General features: G+C 41.0%; 1 protein-coding gene across 1 annotated transcript in view; it reads right to left on the reverse strand.

Annotated features, from left to right (window-relative positions):
* Window positions 1-17,968, reverse strand: part of DNAH5 (dynein axonemal heavy chain 5) — a 210,324-nt gene that overhangs the window by 11,794 nt on the left and 180,562 nt on the right. The window contains exons 71-76 of the mRNA XM_033111135.1: window positions 16,657-16,902; window positions 13,214-13,433; window positions 11,606-11,811; window positions 10,815-11,018; window positions 8,819-9,034; window positions 6,659-6,871 (exon numbers count right to left, since the gene is read on the reverse strand). Coding sequence (XP_032967026.1) covers window positions 6,659-6,871; window positions 8,819-9,034; window positions 10,815-11,018; window positions 11,606-11,811; window positions 13,214-13,433; window positions 16,657-16,902 — 1,305 coding nt within the window. The remainder of the gene's footprint in view (window positions 1-6,658; window positions 6,872-8,818; window positions 9,035-10,814; window positions 11,019-11,605; window positions 11,812-13,213; window positions 13,434-16,656; window positions 16,903-17,968) is intronic.

A 17,968-nucleotide genomic window follows, 5' to 3' on the forward strand; every position in this document is an offset into this window, starting at 1 on the left:
TCCCTCGGGGTTTTGAAATTTAAGTTTTCAAAGGATTCTCCCTCTTTATTATGACCATCACATGAGCAGCTGGTCAATGCAGAGCTCAGATGCCATCCAAGAGGTCTGCTGCCAATAGAATCGCCTTCCACGTGTGAATATATTCATTACCAATTCTGCTATAAAGTCATCAAAACAATTAATTGAATTAAATTGAACAAGGTTTCAACTATTTTTCCTTAGGTTACATTTTCAATAGATCCACTATAAAACTGGATTTCTATTTCCATAAATGTGCTCATTAACACTTTAAAATATATTCTGTGGATAATAACACGTAGACGTTTTTCTCCATTTATCATTTTCATTGAGGTAAACAACAGTCCTTTTCTGAAGTTTTTGTCCCTTAGAGTGCACTCTGATTTCCTCTGATGAAGGAGCAGGAATAGAAACATAGGTCCTTATACTACCAACAAATTAATTGCATGCATTGCCTGTAACCTTCTGCCTGAATTCACGTGTGGAGCTTCTGTTATCACAACTGGCATGAATATGTCATTAAAGTTATCAGCAGCCACACTAGTAGGTGTCTCTGAATCCTATTTTACTGTAATTTCAATATTTTAGGTATGAATAAATGTTGTGATCAACGTGGGTAGATATTACACTTGAATTAATTTGCTTATTTTTCAAAAGAATTAATTTGCTTGTTTTTCAAAATACATTGAGATTCCAAAGACTGATAGTATATTGAGTAGAATAGAAACCTGGATAACAAAATTCTAGCAAATCAAATGCAACAATGCATTAAAAAGATTATTCATCCCGACCAAGTGGGGTTCATCCCAGGGGCACAAGGATGATTCAACATCTGCAAATCCATCAATGTGACACATCACATAAACAAAATAAAGGACAAAAATCACACGATTATATCAATTGATGCAGAAAAAGCATTTGACAAGATACAACATCCATTTATGATTAAAACACTTAATAAAATAGGTATAGAAGGAAAATATCTTAACATAATAAAGGCCATATATGACAAACCTCAGCTAATCTCATAATTAACAGTGAAAAACTGAAGCCCTTTGCTCTACGTTCAGGGACATGACAGGACTGTCCCCTATCACCTCTGCTTTTCAACATAGTGTTGGAAGTCCTCGCCAGAGCAATCAGGCAAGAGAAAGAAATAAAAGGCATCCAAATTGGGAATGAAGAAGTTACATTGTCACTCTTTGCAGATGACATGATGCTATATATAGAAAACCCTAAAGACTCTACCAAAAAGCTATTAGAAACAATCAACAAATACAGTAAAATTGCCGGCTACAAAATCAACCTAAAAAGTCCATTGCATTCCTATATACTAACAATTAAATCTCAGAAAAAGAAATTTAAAAAAAAAATTCCTTTTGCAATTTCAGCAAAAAGAATAAAATACCTAGGAATAAACTTAACCAAGGATGTGGAAGACCTATATGCTGAAAACTATAAGATATTTTTAAAGGAAATTGAAAAAGACACAAAAAAATGGAAAGACATTCCGTGCTCATGGATTGGAAGAATCAACATAGTTAAAATGGCCATATTACCCAAAGCAATACACAGATTTAATGCAATCCCCATCAAAATCCCAAATGGCATTTTTTAAAGAAATACAACAAAAAATCATAAGATTCGTTTGGAACCACAAAAGACCCCGAATAGCCAAAGCATTCCTAAGGAAAAAGAACAATGCTGGATGTCTCACACTCCCTGACCTTAGCTAGTACTACAGGGCAACAATAATCAAAAAAGCATGGTATTGGCAGAAAACCAGACACATAGACCAACGGAATAGAATTGAGAACCCAGAAATAAAACCACATAAGTATGGACAGATAATTTTTAACAAAGAAGCAAAAAACATACAGTGGAGAAAAGACATCCTGTTCAATAAATGGTGCTGGCAGAATTGGAAAGCCACGTGCAAAAGAATGAAACTGGACTGCTATCTGTCACCGTGCACCAAAATTAATTCAAAGTGGATCAAAGACTTAAGCATAAGATCTGAAACAATAAACTGCATGGAAGAAAACATAGGTACTAAACTTATGGACCTTAGGTTCAAAGAGCATTTTATGAATTTGACTCCAAAGGCCAGGGAAGTAAAAGCTAAAATAAATGAATGGGACTATATCAAACTTAAAAGCTTCTGCATAGCAAAGGAAACCACAGACAAAATAAAGAGGCAACCAACTGAACAGGAGAAGATTTTTGCAAACAGTACCTCCGATAAGGGGCTAATAACCAAAATATACAAGAAACTCATGCAACTCAACAACAAAAAAACAAACGACCCAATTGAAAAACGGGCAGAGGACCTGAAGAGACATTTCTCCAAAAAGGACATACAAATGGCAAATAGACATATGAAAAAATGCTCAACATCACTAATCATCAGAGAAATGCAAATAAAAACCACAATGAGATATCACCTCACCCCAGTCAGAATGGCTATCATCAACAAGACAAATAATAACAAGTGTTGGAGAGGCTGTGGAGAAAAAGGAACCCTCATACACTGTTGGTGGGAATGCAGACTGGTGCAGCCGTTATTGAAGGCAGTGTGGAGGTTCCTCAAAAAATTACGAATAGAATTACCATATGACCCAGCAATCCCTCTCCTGGGTATCTCCCAAAAAAATCTGAAAACATTTATATATAAAGACAAATGTACTTCAATGTTCACTGCAGCTTTATTTATGGTGGCCAAGACATGGAAACAACCAAAATGTCCTTCGATAGATGAATGGATAAAGAAGTTGTGGTATATATACACAATGGAATACTATTTGGCAGTAAGAAAAGATGATATAGGGACATTTGTGACAACATGGATGGATCTTGAGATTATAATGCTAAGTGAAATAAGTCAGACAGAAAAAGCAGAGAACCATATGATTTCACTGATATGTGGTATATAAACCAAAAACAACAAAAGAACAAGACAAACAAATGAGAAACAAAAACTCATAGACACAGACAATAGTTTAGTGGTTACCAGAGAGTAAGGGGTGGTGGTAGATGAGGGTAAAGGGGATCAAATATATAGTGATGGAAGGAGAACTGACTCTGGGTGGTGAACACACAAACACACAACGGGATGTGTAGATGATGTAATACAGAATTGTACACCTGAAATCTATGTAATTTTACTAACAATTGTCACCCCAATAAACTTTCATTAAAAAAAAAAAGACATCAAACCTGGGGGGGGAAAGAAACCTGGATAAAAGATGATAATTTAGGAACGAGGTAAGTCTTTCTAAAGCCGTCTTTATAGATGTGTTAATTGAAAGAGAAGTGTTTATCCTGCATGTGATCTGAGGGCACAGGGACGGGTAGTGAGACAGTGACCCCTGGCAAGGAACTTGTTCCAGAGCCTCCCAGGTGCTGACCAAACTGCGTGAGCTGGTTTACTGGGGAACAAAGCTGCACTGGCCAGTGACCAGTAGGTTCTCCCTCTGTCATTGGCAATGAGGAGAGACAATTCCATAGAACAGTCTCTGGCCTTGGTAACGAATTTATTGAAGGTGAGAAGGAGAAGGGGTCTGATCAAAGTTGATTCTGAGTTTCTAAGCTGTGTGACTAGAGGGATGGAGGTGGTGTCAGCAGATAAGATGGAGAAGACAACAGACGAGCACTCACTCCCCAGGACCCACTGCCTCGGAATCTGCCGAAGCCCCGGGAGAGATTCCGGAAGTCTCCTCACGGAGGAAGTCTCTTCTGAGAGCCCATCAGCTCTAACCCCGTCAAGTCTCACCTTCCCCTTTTCCTGAGGAGCCCCCAAAAGGCCATGTCTCCCATCACCCCAGGACCCAATCTCATCTCTAGATGCTGCCCTCTCTGTACATCCCCACTCGGACCCAAACCCCAGCCCTCCTGCCGTCCTGAGTCTTCCCACTGCACCCTCAGCAACCTCAGTGCCATGCTCAGCAAACCCCTCTGCCCTGACCATTCCCCCACTTCCTCCATAATCGGCTCCGCCTCCCTCACCCAGAACACATTGCTTCCTTTGCAGCCTTCTCGGAACATAGGCTTCTGTTCCCTGCACAGGCCTCAGCACCAGAGAGGAGGAGATAGCCCTGTTCCTTCTGACGGGTTAGCAGTTATCATTTCCCACTCTTCTCTCCCTTTGAGTCTCACACCGCCCAGACATACCATCCTCCCCGCTTCCTGTTTCTACCACCTGCTGGTCACACCCTCTTATTTATCAAGGAATTTGGCTCCTGGTTGACTTTTCCACTCCATCCCACAAATAATCATGAGGAGGAGGAGGACGAAGATGGTGAAGATATAAATGGTGGTGGTGGAGACGATGGAGGTGGTGACGATGGAGGTGGTGACGGAGGTGTGGGTTTCACGGACACTGGTAGCAGGCACGTACCTAACGCTGGCCATCTGCCAGGCACTGTTCTGAGCATTTTACAGTCATCAACTCATTTAATCCTCACAAGAACTGTAGGACATATAATAAAGTGGGAATAATAATTCCCAGATGTTGTGGCTCCAGAGCCCAGCTCAGGGCCCACATTCTGCATTTATTAACCTTAATTACTCCTTTCTGGCGACACCAGGATCCATGTGAATGAACCACGCAATACCGTGCCTTCTCATCTCATGACCTCTGATCTCTACCAATCCTCAGGTCCCACACTCACACTTCAAATCTCGTCATCATCAAACTGTCTGCTTGGGCTTGAGTGAAACACATTATCTCCACAACTGCATTTCTTCTCGAGGAGAGAGAGCTCCATTTACACAACCCTCCAAGCTCCTCTGTCTCCTCAGTCCCCTGACTCCAAGGAGGTAAAGACACGGGTCTGACTCTGGGGGAGGGGAGGCGCTGCAGAGACAGTCTGTGCTCACCTAACACCCCGTGTGCCCCTGTATACTCCCCAGTCTCCCACACAGTTCAGTGGGGTCCATGCATCTGTTCTGATCCACGAAGATGAGGGCCAGTGTACCTGGTCCACCTCTCCTTCTCCTGACTGTGATGACTTCAGAGGCCACATGTCCCCAGTGGTACAGCCACCGCCACATGGCACGGCCTCCATCGTGTGGGTCCCACCTAAACTGTGTGGCGCCGAAGACACACCCAACTTGTCGGGGAGAATCAGAAACCAGAGGAAGCTCCTCAAACGTGTGTCAGACACTCAGCTCAGGGCAACAGGAGATTAGGAGAGTTCCATTAGCAGCAGCAAACATGGGGCACATGCTCAGAAACCCGGCCACTTTCTCTTGTTCCTCTGGGACTGAGATGCCTGCAGGGAGCCCACACGCTGCTCGGATTGCCCCAGCGTCATCGGAAGGCAAGCCCTGGGGACGCCTTGCTTTTGGAGTTCCTGCCTCCGCAACGGTGAGAGGACAAACTGCCGTTGTTTAAACCACCCAGTCTGTGGTGATTTGTTATGCAGCCCCAGAAACTAACACACCTTTCACTGCACCTGCCTAGAGAAGCCCAACAGGGCATGACCTCGGCCATCCGCCTTTCCCTCTGAGCGCAGCTGGAGGACGCTGCACAGGTGCACAGACCCGGTTCACTGTGCATTCATAACGTCACATTGCAAGAGTGTAATCCCATCCATTTCTCTACCTGCATCTATCCCAGCTTCCTCCTCCTGCTGACCTTTCTGGGAGGGTAGAGCACACACATGTCTGAGGGGAGGAGACATGACACCTTGAGAGCAGGGACATTCGGAGAGAGCTGTGAAGTCAAGCATACGATGAGTTCCTGCTGTGGGTGCAGAGTCACCGACTTGATGGCAGTGGTCAGGTGGAACGAAAGCACACGGCAGACCCAGATTTCTCAGGAAACATGGGATAGCAGTGCAGCCACACCCCTTACCCTTACCCCTGGCTTTCCTCCACCAGAATTAATCTTAACAATTTTATTTACACCTCCACACAAAATATACTTGCACACAACACACACACACACTCACACACACACACACACACACGCATGCACACACTTAACTATAGAACAAAGAAACATGTCATTTAGGCTCCCTCCTCTCAAATACACATGTTTTCCTGCTTAAAAAGACACTCAGGTACTCATTTTACTTTTCCAAGAAGAAAATTATATCTTAAAACCACATCTGTCATTTAGCACAATTTCCAACAGGTATGATCAGTAAGCACACTTATTATCTTGAGATACACACACTCACATATCTACAAAAGAAGAAAAATGATTCTCTTTGGCGTGACTTTTGATATGAATGTGTATTTCAGAACATTCTCTTCTATGAAACTAGCATCATGGGCTTTGAAGCCCAAAAGTTTGGGTTTAAATTCTGACTCCTGGATAACTTAGATGTGTGATTGGGGAAAAGGTCTAACCTCTACCAACCTCAAGTTCCTCATCTGTAAAATGAGAGCAATAAAATGCAAGCTTTAAATGAAATAATGCATGTAAAGTGTCCACTAGAGCACCAGCTATGTGGGAGAGGCTACATCATTTCCTTCCCTGTCTACAATCTAAAAATATAGGGCTACAAGGGGATCCGTACCTAAGCAAAAGAACATGTTTAAGTAAATTATCCTTCGATGTTTTCCACTTGCCAATTACAACGATTCACAACAACACACCGATCAGGCAGAATCAGAGCAGATGTAAACGTACTTTTTTCCACCGAGCAGGAATCCTGGCATCAAACATGCAATTCAATGCATCTCGAAGGTTTTCACTCATGATGATGGTACCATCGATGGCAAGTTTGAGCTCGGTCAGAGTGCTTCGGACCAGGGCAAGAACCTTTTGCATCCTGTCTATCTCCTGCCTGAGGAAAATGTTCATCGGCTGGAAAGGGCCCATCTTTTGCAGCCTCTCTTTGACCTGCCATGGAGACATTTAGCACATGTTAAAAATTAGACACATTGATGGAACTGGGGCTTCTGAAAAAGTCCCAAATTTTGTAATTCCATAAATGATAAGCTTTTTTTCTTACTGCCAGAAAACAAAGAAGAACTAAGAGTGGAAACATCTATTAGATGACTAGTTGAGTTTTTTCATCCTACGTAGGAGAAAACAGACATCCTTTAATTCACAGAAAAATATTATATAAAATGCATGACTACAACATGCAGCCTTCCAAACGGCAACTGCACTTACTGGGAAATACTCAACTGCTGCCGATCTAAGATGTTCAAGCACACACATTGGACACACACACACATAGATATGTACACAAACACGACCATCCCGTTGGCTGCCTCAAAAAACTATACCTGTGTTTTCAGAGCTTTCTGTTTTCCATCAAAACATCCATCCATCCTTCCCTCCACCCACCCACCTAATCGCTTCTATCTTACAGGTATTTATTGAGGATCTTCTGTGGATCAGCTATTGTGCTAGGTTGGGTCGCTTTATCCTAAAGCAGCACTGACCAATTCAGCAAAAGGACGGAAACACTCCTAAACCCCGTTACTTACCACATAGATGAATACATGTGGTAAGTAATAGATATTTCAATGTTTCATAAATATTTCAACCACTGCGAGACATGAATGACCTGTTTCCTGATACTATAATGAAAGGTGTTTATGGAAGCTGATTACAGTATTGATTTTCTCCAAGCAAGCGATCAGTTTCTTCCCAGGGAAATTATCCTCTTGGGAATAGGCCCTTCGGTTCAGTCTGTAGGACCAGCAGCCAAAACGGCCTGCTTTGTGGAAAATAATATGATACTTAAGAAACAAAATGCTGCAGGTTTCCATTTAAAAGCAGGTGGAGAAGGGGAATATACAAAGAAATATGGTGGCCCTGTGACAAGTGTCACAAGGTTAGCCCAGATCATCTCTTAAGATGACATGGAAAGTAAGGCAGTTACTTTTGCTTTTCTCAAAGATTTAAAAATGTTATCAAGGTAAATCTTTTCACAGTATTTGCTGAAACGTCTAACATGGATGGATCTTGAGATTATTATGCTAAGCGAAATAAGTCAGGCAGAAAAAGTCGAGAACCATATGATTTCACTGATATGAGGTATATAAAACTGAAAACAACAAAGAAACATGACAAACAAATGAAGAAACAAAAACTCATAGGCACAGACAATAGTTTAGTGGTTACCAGAGGGTGAGGGGGGAGGGGTGTTAGATGAGGGTAAAAGAGATCCAATGTATGGTGATGGAAGGAGAACTGACTCTGGGTGGTGAACACACAATGCGATGTATAGATGATGTATTACAGAATTGTACACCTGAAACCTATTTAACTTTACTAACAATTATCACCCGCAATAAACTTTAATTTAAAAAATTAACTTTCATAATCATAAATTTGTTTAGAAGTTACTTGCATATTAAAAAGACAAATCAATTTTTGATACTCATGAGACGAAGAAGCTGCAAGGAGTTAATCATATAAATACAGGCTCCCGGAAATTAAGAAGGCCTGAATTTTAAGGTGTGCATTAAATTACACAACACTTTTTGTTTTAAATAACATTTTTACTCTAAGAATATATTACTTTGCTTTAAACAAATGACAATGTGAAGTACCCAGAGGGAAACTTCTAGAAAAGGAATCCCAACCCATCAGTACACACTTGTAACTTAATTATGAACATTAACATTCTCATCAGGTTTCTTTATTATTTATATTTTGAAATGATCACATTTATAGTTTCAAAATCTTTTTTTTTTTTTTTTGGTTTTTCAGGAAGTGAGTCTTGAAATATTTTTTTTTAGTTTCAGAAAAATTACTTTTTACCCTCCTTCCTCATTCCCCCAACCCAACAGACACATCCACGGCTGACATTGCGTCAGGATTTCAACTCACCTCAAACGGGCTGTAGTCAGGGGGTAGCTTTTGCAGCATGTCGTCAGCCAGCCGGGCCACCACAGCCTCCCGGGTCTCATCCCCGCCTCCAGAGCTGTCCTTGGGTTGGATGCCCAGGATGGTATCCAATACATCCTTGGCCAGCTTGCTCTGGTAGGTGATGTCAGCATTGGGGTGCAGCCCGAAGACCTCAGGGCTGTCGTAGGTGGGCAAGCTCTGAACAACAAGCACGCCATGTAAGCACAGACTGCTGACATAAGCACTGATTAAATTATACTCTCTTAGGAAAGAAACATGTTTTCATTAGGATAAGCATTTACATGGTATGTCTTATTTGTGCCTGGCTGAAATCTCAATAATTTCTCCGGAAAAAAAAAATCTCAAAAGTTGCCTGGAAAAAAACAATTAACACTAAGAAACATAATAGGCTCCAGGTTTTTTAATGTCTATACCTTAAGCATTTTAATCAAAGAGATACCATCTTGTTTTATAATATGGAGGATAGAAAGGGATCTATGGAGGAGTATTTTGGTTTTTGAAAGTCCAGTCTAATTCAAACCAGTTGTTTAAATACACATGTAACTAACAGTTACTATGTTTTCAAGATACCAGAAAGTGATAGTTTTAGCAATTATGGCCCAAATAAAGGAATTGTACTCTCCTGTGGAGAGACTAGGAAAAAAGAGCAAAACAAAAAGTGAAAAAAACAGACAAAAGGTAGAGAGCAAGCAACAGAAGCAGAACGAACAGACAAAAATCTACCTCAGCTACTTGAATAAAAGAAAACTTACCTGTAATTTGACATTATTTTTATGTATCTAAGCTTCATTTTTGTCTTATATTTTCCCTCCCTTCTGTTCCCTTATTTTATTCCATTTTACATAATGTCGTCTTATGAGCAACCTCAAATTCATTGTGAAATGAGGTGTATATAAATAAATACATGTACAGGCATATCTAAATTTATACCTTCACAGGCAGCTTCAAATTCAGTACTAATGATTTAAAGGCACATATAGTACAATTAAGACACACGTATTTGTTGATCTGAATTAATAAAAGTACAGAGGTGGTTAATATATGATAAACTCATCACATTTATTTATCACAGAACCTCTGAATATACTAATAAATTTAGCCCTTTGGGGCTGTTGTGCTTTAGTTTGTTCACTCTGAGATAAATCTCAGAGGCAAAAGAGATTGCAAAATAATGTTCTAATGAATTTAAGGTATAGAGACAGAAAATGTAATTACCTTGAAACACAAATCAAAATTTCCCCCAAATTTCCTGTCAAAACCTGTCTTATTCTTTCTTAGAAAGGTGTTTCTCCACTAGGGGTGATTTTGCAACCCCAGGGGACATCTGACCATCTCTGGAGATGTTTTTGGTTGTCACAACTGGGTAGGGGGTGCTACTGACATCTAGTGGGCATAGGCCAGGATTGCTGCCAACCACTCTGCACAGCTCAGCTCCTATCCCCTCCCCCGCTACGAAGAAGTATCCAGCAATGAACTCGGAGGCTCTTATACATAGTGGGTCCCTGAACATCCTATAACACTGCCAATTAGGGCAGGATTAAGGAACAGATGTCATGGCACAAGGCAAGCGGATTGAAAAACAGAAAAGATTGAGTCTAGAGACAATTAGTGCAATTAGTAGAGATAGCTGAAGTTTCACAGGTAGAGAGCTCTAGGGGATTTGTGCAATCTCCAGTTCTAAATCTGCCCAATCTATCATCTCCCCAAAGAATATTCCCCACAGAGGCATTAAAAAGAGAAAGGAGGGAGGAATTCACACAAAACACACACTCAGAACAAATATAAACATTTTAATCATTAGGCAAATATAAACATATTAAGAAAAACATCTACAGTAGAAAGTTTAATATGTACGACCATTAAAATTTATATTAAAGGAAATATATATCTTGTAAAAAATAAAAGGTCAAATGCTAAGGATATTTGCCCTCTGCATAAAATTCTGACATTGACAAACCTGGATATAATGAAGATAGTTATCCACGGTGCTGCATTTTGGAATATTGTATCCTTGGTAAAAGCTGAAATCTGATGCAAACATATTTTCACTGAACCAAACCTTAGCAAACGTGTTCAACAATCTCTTATCGTAGTCATCAGTGACTCTGCCGCCATATTGAATCTCGCCGATCATGTAGCGGACAGTGGTCCAGGAGACGCCCTGGGAAAATGTACAGAGTCATTGTGTAGAACTGACTAGTGTCTCCTCCTCATTTGCCGTTAATTGTCATCAGTGTCCTTCATTCACTCATTCTTCATCAGTAATGTGAAAAGTACAGAAAGAAAATTCAAGAGGCAAACATGAGCAATTACTCAAAACTCATGTTCATGACTTGAAATAGACTCTTGATACTTTCACATCTTCATACGTTAATTTCAAGAGAAAGAAAATGGGTATTTTGAGAGTATTGAGGCAGTTCTTTAAAAAGCACACACTTCAAAAGTAATCTAGACTCTTCATTTTTATTTAAAAAAATTTTTTAAAACAAGTTTCCCCACCCATTCCCCCCTCCATTCAATAGACTCCATTAGGTTGTCTAATATGCAACGTCAACTTGCTTTTGAGAAATAAAAAGATAATCAACATTTGTTCATTTTTCAAATGAATTCAAGACCCAAGTTGAGCCGAGTTGCTACGACTTAAAGATAATGACTTTGCAAGCACGGAAAAGCATCACTCATACAGGATTTACCCCAAAGCTGGGGGCCCACAATCCCCAGTGGTCTCAGGCAGCACGCACACGGTACCTTTTTAATATCCATGTCATCTAAGTGGTTTTGGATGAACTGCACAGTGGCATTAAAATCCGCTTGATTAAATTCGTAGGGGATGTTCCACCCCAGGGGTCCAAACTTCCGCCTCTCCTGGACCGTGGAGTGCAGGAAAGCCACTGCGTACAGCATGGGCTTCCACTGGACCAGCGTGCTCACATCCAGTAGGTCTTGGCTCACACCTAGTTGGGGTCAGTTGGGTGAAAAACTGTGTCATCTCTCAAACCTCTGTGTTTTCTAGTACTTTCATAAGTGATGGATTATTTTTGTAAATTCTTAGTATGAAACTTCACTTATCTCGAATTACTTTTATCACAATCACATGACAACTATAATTTAAATTTTGGGTGTCCAGAGGGCATTTCTCTGAAAAAATCTGCAAAGAAACTTGAGGGGAGGAGGGTCTTGCTACCATGGATCAAGTTCCTGCCAATCTAGTAGCAAGATAACGTGGGGATAAAATACAGGTGGAAGAATCGTGGTAGCAAAATAAATACTGTTACTGTTACTACTAGTGCTACGACGACTGCTACTACTTAATAATAACAATAATAAAATTTATAATATTATTATTTGGGGCATGTGCATACACTATTTTAATTAATAGTAAATTGTTAATAGTGTATATAGAAGCCATTGCAGCCTGAGGATATTCCCAAAATAATGATTATTATACATGTGTTTATATTATATTATATTACATCACAGTTTTTTTTTTCATTCGGTAATCTTTTTTCACCGTCATCACCCTTCCACATCTATTTTATCCCCACATGACCTTGTAAATTGACAAGAATTTGAGCCTTTGTAGGTTTTTCAATTTGATATACAATAATTATTATATTCATTATTATTAAATACACTATATTCCTATTGTTGTAGATAGATTTTATTGTCCTTATTTTACAGATGAGAAAATTGAAACTCAGGCTCTCTGAGTGACTAACACCCAAGAGAACAAAGCATTTGTTCAGGAAGGACCAGAATCAGGATTTCTGACCCCAAGGTCCTTGTTCTTTCCATGACCGCGAGTCCCAGACAGGAAGCTATGAAGCAGAGGAAACAAAGGCAGAGAGAGTAATCGCAGTTCCAGTTGTGACTAGAGGGGCATTTGGGTCTGGTTTCGATACTTTTGTTTGATTTCTACCTTACCTACCATTCTGACATACAGCTTCATGAAGGCAGGCTATAATTCTAATTCAGCCTCTCCTCTTGGAAGAGCCCACTGTCCTACTTGAGATATGGAGCATGAAAACCATAAGTGACAAAAATATCCATTTTAGATGTTAACATAAAGAGGTAGGTGTCTAGCAGAGAACAGCATAGGCCAAAATAAAGCACTATTGGAAAAATAGAAAAAATAAGAGGTGGGAAATCCTGAGGTCTGAGGCCCTAACAGTGTCAGAGAACACTCCACAAGGAGCATGACAAAGGGGCCATCCCCTCCCCACACACACACATCAGGTTAAAGAATAGTCCTATTTGCTTTAACTATATCCTCGTTCATTCTGATTTTATCATTCCTCTAAGAAAACAACTTAAGTACAAGAACTCCCAGAAACTTGGAAGCTTTCCTCAACTCACCGCCATATGTTCTTTTCAGTCCTGCCCGGAGGCCCTGTGGAGGCTCGTTGGTAAATTTAATGGACATCTGAAGGAGTGTAATGGGGAACTGCTTATGCACCTCAGTGGTCATCCACAGGCGGAAAGCATCGTGTACCATCTCGGTTTCCACAATGATGTCCATGAGCTCATCCATGAAATCCAATCCCAGATGGCAGTTCTGCAGGAGTGCCCAACCTCCCTACGTCAACAACAGTAAATGCAAATGAGGCTATTTTGTGTTTCTCCTAGAGATTTAAATTGGTACGTTCGTGAAAAATTAAGTAATTAAAATTTAACAGAGAAGCACACTAACCACTTTAAAGTAATCTAGGTCAAATCGAAGGCGATAATAATGTTTACTTGAGAACAGCTCTACTTTTTTTCCTGTTCCATGTATTTGTTCCACTTATAGCATGCCAATGGTACTAATCATACATGGTACGAGTCATGAAAATAACCAAGTGAAACATAAAAAGAGGTAACAGCGCTTCCAAGTAAACATGGCTGACTGAACACATCCATTTAGCTCAATCCTTCGCCAAATTCCAGGAAGATCACAGTGAAGGGACCTTTTGAAAAGCATGAACTTCTTTAAGGACAACAACAGTGAGAGTGAAGACATTATGAAGAACATTTAAAACACACGCAAGAAAGCTGAATCCTCCACTGGCATTCAGGGAAGGCTGAGATCTAACCTGGTTTATACCACATAACTCCCAGAACACACAATAGTAGGTGACAAGAAAGCCCTCTGGAAGTCCAGGAAGAAGATGTGGGGTGCTAACACAAGAAGATTGAAAGTCCAACCGCTGACATGTCCCTGCCATCCCTACAGAAAGACGGAAAGCAGATTTTCTTTAGAAGGCAAAACAGACAGCACTGGACGGGAGGACGTCAGCACATCAAGGGGATAGGAACCGCTCTGAAAATCAGTGGAGAAAGCTGACCCACTGGTTTTGAGACCTATCACCTCATATCTCCCACTGAGTTCCCAGCATGTTGGGTAGCTGAGCGTATACTCTCTAAAACATGGAAGGACCTTCTCTGGGGAATCTGACCAGTCTAAGGGCAAGGACCTTAGAAAATAAGCCAGATCTTTTTTATAAATTAATTATTCTAAGAGCATAAGAGTATTCCTTGTATAAAGCAACAGAGGCAAAATTTTAGGTTGTGCAATAATAATTTACTCTATCTGATCTATCGAATATTTTTGCTAAAATCACCTACATTATCTAGATCATAATCCTGAGTTGTTTTCTTGACTCTAACTTTGGATCATTTAGATTAAAGTGCATCTTAAGTTATTTCTCTCCTAAGAAACAAACAGAGCACCAGATCGAAAATCTTAGCAGAGTTACATATAAAACTGATCATTTTGGAATTTCACCTAGTCCGTTATACTCCCTCTGAAGTATATAGCACTGTTGAATACTTAAACTTTGTCTGTTGAGAAATTGAATTGACACTGTCCAAAATTCAAAACAAAAATAAATTAAATATAAAACATAATAACAAAAAGGCTTCAGTTGCTCCCTTCCATCCAGCATACAGGTGAATTTTGATGTAAGTTTCTTAGGTGAGAACTTTCAATGTCCACCCATAGAATCCCGTAGCCAAGGTCCTTTCTTTCTATTGCTGCACTCTGTATTAAAGTTTTTGAGTTCTTCTTACTGATCATTCATTTTGCTATTCTTGGGTAGTTAGTTCTTTCTCTCATATTGCCTCAAACCTTTCCTACAAAACATTAAAAAAAAAAGAAACCTATTGTCTCTGACAAGTTATAAATACGTCAATGATAATAAAGACTTTTTAAATTTTACTTGAAATTAAACTACTAACCAGATAACATGCATAAACTAAAGGCTACAAGTATTCCATTTAAATTATAATTTGGTTGCCTGAAACTATAATTATTAGTGACATGATCACATATTTTGAATTCAGGAAGCATCCTGCTAATGTCAGAGTTTTTGTTCTAAATAATTTGCAGAGGGAGGAACAGAAGAAGAAGGAAGGAAAAGGGGGGAGTAAAAGGGGAGAGGAGGCCAAAAGGAGGGAGAGGCCAGGATGGAGGCCCCCAACCCCTCATGTTGGACCAGATGCGGGATTCGTGAATAGAGATATATTTTTTCATCTCTGGACACATTTCCATTACGTCTCTTCTGCCCCACCCCCCAAATGCAAACTAAATGCATCAGACACATAACACATGTGAGGGGCCACTGTCTTTCACCAAAGCTGGGGACAGGGCACAGCTTGGAGATGGAAGCGCCTGGAGATAAATGTGGAGGTTCTGAAACCCAGTGGGCTCAGGTCCAGACCAGGTGAAAGGGAGTAGGGTGTAGCACAATGGTAAGCTTCAAGATTCAGCAGCTGAGACCCAGAACCCGGTGGTTTCCTGGTGGGCCCAGTGGTTGGGGGTTGAGGGGAAGAAAGCTAGTTCTGCCTCAGCAGGGGGCTTTCTGGAGAGCACAGAGGAGTCTTACCATACGGAGGAGAGCTCAGACTCAGGCGAGGAGGAATAGGGTCTGGTCCAAAAGCCACAAAGGCATCTAAACCAAGAATTCTTGTTCTCCAGAAGCCAAGTGGTACAGGTCCCTCCCCTTGCGTGGCCAAAGTGTGGAGGAAGAGGGGACCAAGGGTGGGGGGGATCCTCTAGGCAGAGCTGGACACCCCAGAGAGGGCTAGACCGCAGCAAACACATGAGTGCCTTCTCCTGGAGCCACGTTCTAGGGAGGAAATAGAGGACCTCCTGCAGCCTGTTCCTGAAGTCCCTGAAAGCGCCCCAACTCTGAACCTGACCATCCCATTAGCAGGCTTGTCATGTGGTTTCCAGCGGTTGGTGGCCCGAGGCCAGGCCCGACCATAGCTTGCTTCGTATGATCTATATCATTTGCAATCCACAAAGGGCTCTAGGAGTCCCAGCCTGGAAAGCAACAGGCCAGGTTTCCTGAAACCTCTGGCACCACTGCCGGGTAATGGCAGATCTGGGCCAGGCCTGGGGGACACCGGGGCACAGATGATGCATTCTGGAACTCCAGAAAGGCACGGTGGTGTGGATTCTGGAAAGTTGAGGATTTCGAGAGAGGAGCTGAAGGGGCTGGCGTGTATGGTGGAGGGGGCGGGACCATGGACCTCACCGAGGGTTTCGGATCTGGAGTGGGCTTAGCAGTGTGCAAACTGAGGGAAATAGATGTTTTGGGTGGGGAAGTTTTCTGTAAGTCAAGGCTCAGCAACAAAAGGTTTAAATGATACCTGTTTTTCCATGACAATGTTCTAATAGATACGCTTTTCCTGTTTAGTAAACGACATGCACTATTTAAATTTAAATGCTTAACAATCCGTAACAATCTTTTTCTGCACTGCTTTTCTACAACCTGTACTATTAACAACATAACACAGAAGCAGACATGTGGTCTCACGTTCGCCATGGTCTGCTGCAAGAGCTTGCGAGCATGGACCTCCTGGCCCTGGCCCATGGACACATAATGGGTTTCTATCTTTAATCTCTTCCCCAAGGCGATGATAGAGTCCGTGGGATCAGAGCCCATAGACAGGAGACAGATGAGTGGTGTCCGTGGATCAGACTCCTCCCACATCTTTTCCAAGTCCAGGATGACCCCTTCGACATAGTTTTCTCCCATGGAGTCCATGATGTACTTGCGGGCCTGCCAAAAACAGTACACGAGTCACCAAAACTAGTTACAGCTCCTTCATGTGTCTTGTGCAGTGGGGTTTCCAAAATTCATTTTGGTCAATGACCGCAGTGATGTCCAGTCACCCTGCCACTTAAATAGGGCAGAGACTTTTACAATTATGTGTTTTCTGGGTTTTCATTTGCTAATCCTTGTTTTCACTGCTGTCATCATTTCACATCTATTTTATTCCCACGTTACCTTGTAAAGTGACAGGAATTTGAGCCTTGTTAGCAACTCCAAAAAAAACTTTGTAGATTTTTCAGATTGATATGTAATAATTACTATATTCATGAGTACTATGAAATACGCGATTTCGATTAAAATTTATTCCAATCACTGTGGATAGATGTTATTGTCCCTATTTTACATGTGAGAAAATAGAAACTCTGACGGTGCATCATTCTGGCCACCAGGCAATTGAATGTTCCTTGATGTGAGCAGTCCTGCACAGACGGAATGTTGAGAACAAGCCTGGTGCTGCTCCTGGGAGTTGGGGATGGAACGTGTCTATTGTAGACTTTCTTATATGCTTCCCAAAAAGGTATGTGGTGGAAAATCACAAAAGGAATTTAATGCAATAAGAACCTTAGAGGAGAAAACACTTTTCCAGAGGGGCCTTCTAGGCTTGGTTTAAGACTTGTGTGTCATTATAAGGGCCACGGAAGCCACTGAAGGAAGGGCACAATTATAACTCCATTTCTTCTAGAATATACAGGATGGACTACAGGAGGCCAATTAGGAAGCCATGGCTGTTGTCAGCCTGCAGATGACAGAAGTCAGGATGAAGGTGACAAAGTTACAAAGGAGCATGGAAGATTTAAATTTCAACATTAACCAAATAAAGTGTTATATGACAAAAATAATAAAAAGGGAAAGTAAAGAAAAGACAAAAGAAAGGGGAGGGGAAGGAAGGAGAGGAAAGGAAAAAGAAAGAGAAAAAGGAACTACTGAAACTTTTACACTGCCCTTAAATAAGGCAATTGTTTGACAATTCATTTGGGCAGAATAAAAGTAATGAAGTTGAGAACAAAAAACT

Source organism: Rhinolophus ferrumequinum, chromosome 7 (genome assembly GCF_004115265.2).
Source record: "Rhinolophus ferrumequinum isolate MPI-CBG mRhiFer1 chromosome 7, mRhiFer1_v1.p, whole genome shotgun sequence".
NCBI classification, from domain to species: Eukaryota; Metazoa; Chordata; class Mammalia; order Chiroptera; family Rhinolophidae; genus Rhinolophus; species Rhinolophus ferrumequinum.